Source organism: Mytilus californianus, unplaced genomic scaffold (genome assembly GCF_021869535.1).
Source record: "Mytilus californianus isolate M0D057914Y unplaced genomic scaffold, xbMytCali1.0.p SCAF_4, whole genome shotgun sequence".
NCBI lineage: Eukaryota > Metazoa > Mollusca > Bivalvia > Mytilida > Mytilidae > Mytilus > Mytilus californianus.
The window spans coordinates 48,683,279-48,687,512 of NW_026262690.1; the positions used below are offsets into that span (position 1 = coordinate 48,683,279).

Here is a 4,234-nt window from a genome sequence, read left to right on the forward strand (position 1 = left end):
ACTTTCTGCTGGATTTGGATTTTTCATAGCACTTATTTTTCTAATTTGTCTGGTATGGTACTGCTGTTGTGCAGAACCAAGTGATTCTGAAAACGTGAAATCTTATAATCAAAAATCAAATAATCAAAACAGTTCACAGACGAATCGACGACAGCATGTTTCAAGTACTAGTTCTTCAAGAACAGACGACAATAGAAACCAGAACAGACGAGTGTTTGCATAGTGCGATTTTCTTACTACTCGCTTATATGCTACTAATGCGGACTTGTGTAACAGGACCGCAAGCAATTCGTATATCCCTAAATATAAAGTATAACCTTATGTGTATATTGTATAAAATTTTGTATTGATAGTTCAAAATGCCTTAAGAACGAATGGCTTCTGTGTGATATGTTAGTTGTTAAATATATTTTGTGCTTCAGCATGAGTGAATCGTCTATGAAAATGTGTTATACAAATAATAAAAAAACCCGATGATTCATGCTATAACAACAAGTGATTCGGATACTCTATATATTTGGGATAACTAATGATACTAAGTGTTATAAAGGCCGATGAGAAGATTACAAGGATTTGTAATATCTGGAACACCGTTAACAAATTTTTTAAATGTATTTTTGCAACAAAATTAACAAAATTAAAAGTATGGCAATGTACAATGCCTTTTAAGACCAAATGACGTATAGGACAAAGCGACATATTTTCATCACTTTGCGTCGATCTTTCATCCGTCCATTATCAGACGATTAACCTTTTTCATCATCCAAACGAATAGGAATTATATTGAAGGTATTTCTTCTATAAAATATTCCTACTTTCTTTCCGATTGGATGAAAGATATGGTTACCGTAAATATGTTCTGATTGACCATTGTTTTGTCTCGCTTTTCCGGGCGCGTCAATAATTGGCTAATTTTGTGATAAGGTCAGTTTAAGAGGAACCAATAATGGCACATCAATGATGCTTGGTATACAGTTGTATAAATATGAACACATCTCATTTCCATGGAGATTATTTGGGCCCGCACCCTCAATCTTGATTTATTGACTTTAAAACAATTGCTTAGTTTAAATGATAATATTTGTGAATATTTTAAGGAGAAACACTAATGGTAAGTCAATGATATTTAACCCTTTACAAAAGATCCCAAAAGTTAATGCCATTGAGTGGGAGGCAAAGTCTGTGGCATTAGTGGCACACATTTCTTATGTAACCTTAAGGAAAATCACATTATCATCATCACCTTCTTAAAACTATTTGTCAAATATTAACTGCTGGATGAATGAATGTAAATCATTCTACAAATTATCTATATTTGATTCAGGACGAATAAAAAATATTTTCAACAAAGGTAATCTTTGATTGAGATAGTGCCAATTAAAAAAAATATAAACACTAAGGCGAAATGCTTGGAAATTTTTGAAATTTATGAAAATTTTAGTCGTCTGATTAGAAGCTAAAATGTTCAGAACTTATTTATTCTTTTAAAATTTTCAAATCTTGCTGGAACATTAACCGATAAGATGCTGATATATCAGAAACCAAGTGAGAGGTACAGGTTTCAAGGAGCATCTACTTTAATTTCTCCTTTCGTAAACAATATTTGTTAATTTGCAAATTGCAACATTCTGAAAATATTAAAATATACAATGCCTTTTTTTATTATTTTTGTTTTATTTCTACAAAATGAAACAAAGACTCGTTTGTATTGATATGTTTTACTTAAAATTACTAATGTAAACGTCGCAGTCATGCAAACACATGACCTGTTGGTGACCTTCTGCTGTTGTCTGTTCTATGGTCGGGTTGTTGTCTCTTTGACACATTCCCCATTTCCATTCTCAATTTTACATATAAACACAATTCAATCAAATGACTTATCTGGGAAGGCGGCTCAATAATCGCTTATATAAAATCAATTATAGGTTTCTCTGCTTAGAATTATACTAGTAATTCAAAAAAGTGGTCTAGTAACGATTGCTTTTCGCGTATTGAAGAGCTCACAGAAAACACAACCAATTGGGTAATTATTAAATTTGAAAAAATGTCACCACGTAAACCGTCGATTGAACGATTAATTATCCGATTAAATATCCAATGCACGGGTTTACAAATATTTCAATATCTTGATTTATTTATGGACCTAGAAATAAAAATCTAAAAGTACCATAAATCTACACAATAACATCTTTTGTATGTTTATAGGACATTAGTCTCACAGACATTAGTCTCACAAACATTAGTCTCACAGACATTCTCACAGACATTAGTCTCACAGACATTAGTCTCACATACATTCTCACAGACATTAGTCTCATAGATATTAGTCTCACAGACATTAGTCTCACATACATTCTAATAGACATTAGTCTAACAGACATTAGTCTCACAGACATTCTTACAGACATTAGTCTCACAGACATTCTCACAGACATTCTCACAGACATTAGTCTCACAGACATTCTCACAGATATTAGTCTCACAGATATTAGTCTCACAGACATTTTCACAGACATTAGTCTCACAGACATTCTCACAGACATTAGTCTCACAGATATTAGTCTCACAACAGACATTAGTCTCACAGACATTAGTCTCACAAACATTCTCACAGACATTAGTCTCACAGATATTAGTCTCACAACAGACATTAGTCTCAGAGACATTAGTCTCACAGACATTCTCACAGACATTAGTCTCACAGACATGTCTCACAGACATTAGTCTCACATACATTAGTCTAACAGAATTCTCACAGACATTAGTCTCACAGACATTAGTCTAACAGACATTCTCACAGACATACAGTTTTACATTTTAAAAGCATTCATCATATATAATTTCCATATTTTAATCTTGTCTATGGCAATTGAAGTCAAATGAATAACGAAGAAGAAAAAATATCAAATACATGATGAATTAAAACATAATGTCATGTCAAAACCTCATGTTTATTATTTGTTATTCGATGACGATTAATGTTATAGAATAGTATCAATTGAATAAAAATAAACAACACAAAAGACACATGTATTAAGATGTCAGAATATGGTCTTCGCCAGTCAGAAGCCTTTAATCCAGTGGTTATCGTCCGTTGCTGTATTCTTTTATTGTTTTCGTTTATTGCTTTCAGAATAAATTAGGCCGTTTGTTTACTCTTTTGAATGTGTTTCACATTTTTCATCTCACTGAGGGTATTTTATACCTTATAATACAGCATGGGTTTTGCGCATTGTTGAAGGCAGCAGTGTGATCTGTACTAGTGGTCCACATCCTTATCCTTTGGTGGAGGGATAGTTGGTTCCTTTGCAATCATTGTATATATTCAGTAGGTGTGAATGTACTAGAATTTATTATCTCAGTTTTGAGTATTTCAGTATAGTACTTACATCACACACCTACAGTGTTGTAGACTGCTTTGCCAGCAGAAGCATACACAAAACGTTTCAGAGAATTTACTTTGTTTAAAGTCAAGATATTGTTTTAGAACTCTGATTTTGTATTAAGTTACCTTTGAAATGTTTAATGTGATTATCAACAAGATTTATGCATTTGTGGTCAAGAAGAAAGTTAATGATTTTGTTATCAACTTCTCTTCTTCACTTAGATTTGCAGTAACAGGAAAATGATTCGCTGATGATTTTACGCATTCCATCTTGTAAATTTTAAATATTTAGAAGATAGACGATAGTTTGGTCCTTTCTAAAAAAAAAACCTCATAGTTTGGTCCTTTCTACAAAAAACCCTCATAACCTCATGCTGTTTGAGGTGTCATCCCCTCGAGTATCACCAAGTGGTCACCATTTCTGTGTTGACATGAATGGTCATTGATATGGTCATTATTATAAATTGAAATACAAGGATTTTGTATGAATTGATTGCCTTAGCTGTACTAAGTAAAACCTTTCGGAATTTCGAGTCTTCAATGTTTCATCTCCGTACTTTAGTTGGCCTTTTTAACTTTTTTTATTCGAGTGTCACTCATGAGTCTTTTGTAGACGAAACGCACGTCTGGCGTACCAAATTTTTAAGCGTGGTATCTATGATGCATGTGATGAGTTTTTTGGCATACAATGTTAATGTCTACTGTCAAAACGTTGACCACCAGGATCATTAAAAAAAAAGACAGACGACACAGTGGGGAAAAACAAATTTGAAAAAATCAAGTCACAAAACAAACATAAAAAATATAAATTGACCAGCACGAACCATCCAAAAACCGTAGGGGAACTCT

General features: G+C 32.8%; 1 protein-coding gene across 1 annotated transcript; it reads right to left on the minus strand.

Moving 5' to 3' along the window:
- Positions 1 to 2,135: 2,135 nt before the first annotated feature.
- On the minus strand, positions 2,136 to 2,736 carry LOC127736947 (keratin-associated protein 16-1-like). Its single transcript, XM_052247510.1, has 2 exons — positions 2,403 to 2,736; positions 2,136 to 2,143 (listed from the first exon to the last, which is right to left on the minus strand). The coding sequence occupies exons 1-2, from the start codon at positions 2,734 to 2,736 to the stop codon at positions 2,136 to 2,138; spliced, it is 342 nt and encodes a 113-aa protein (XP_052103470.1).
- Positions 2,737 to 4,234: the final 1,498 nt, after the last annotated feature.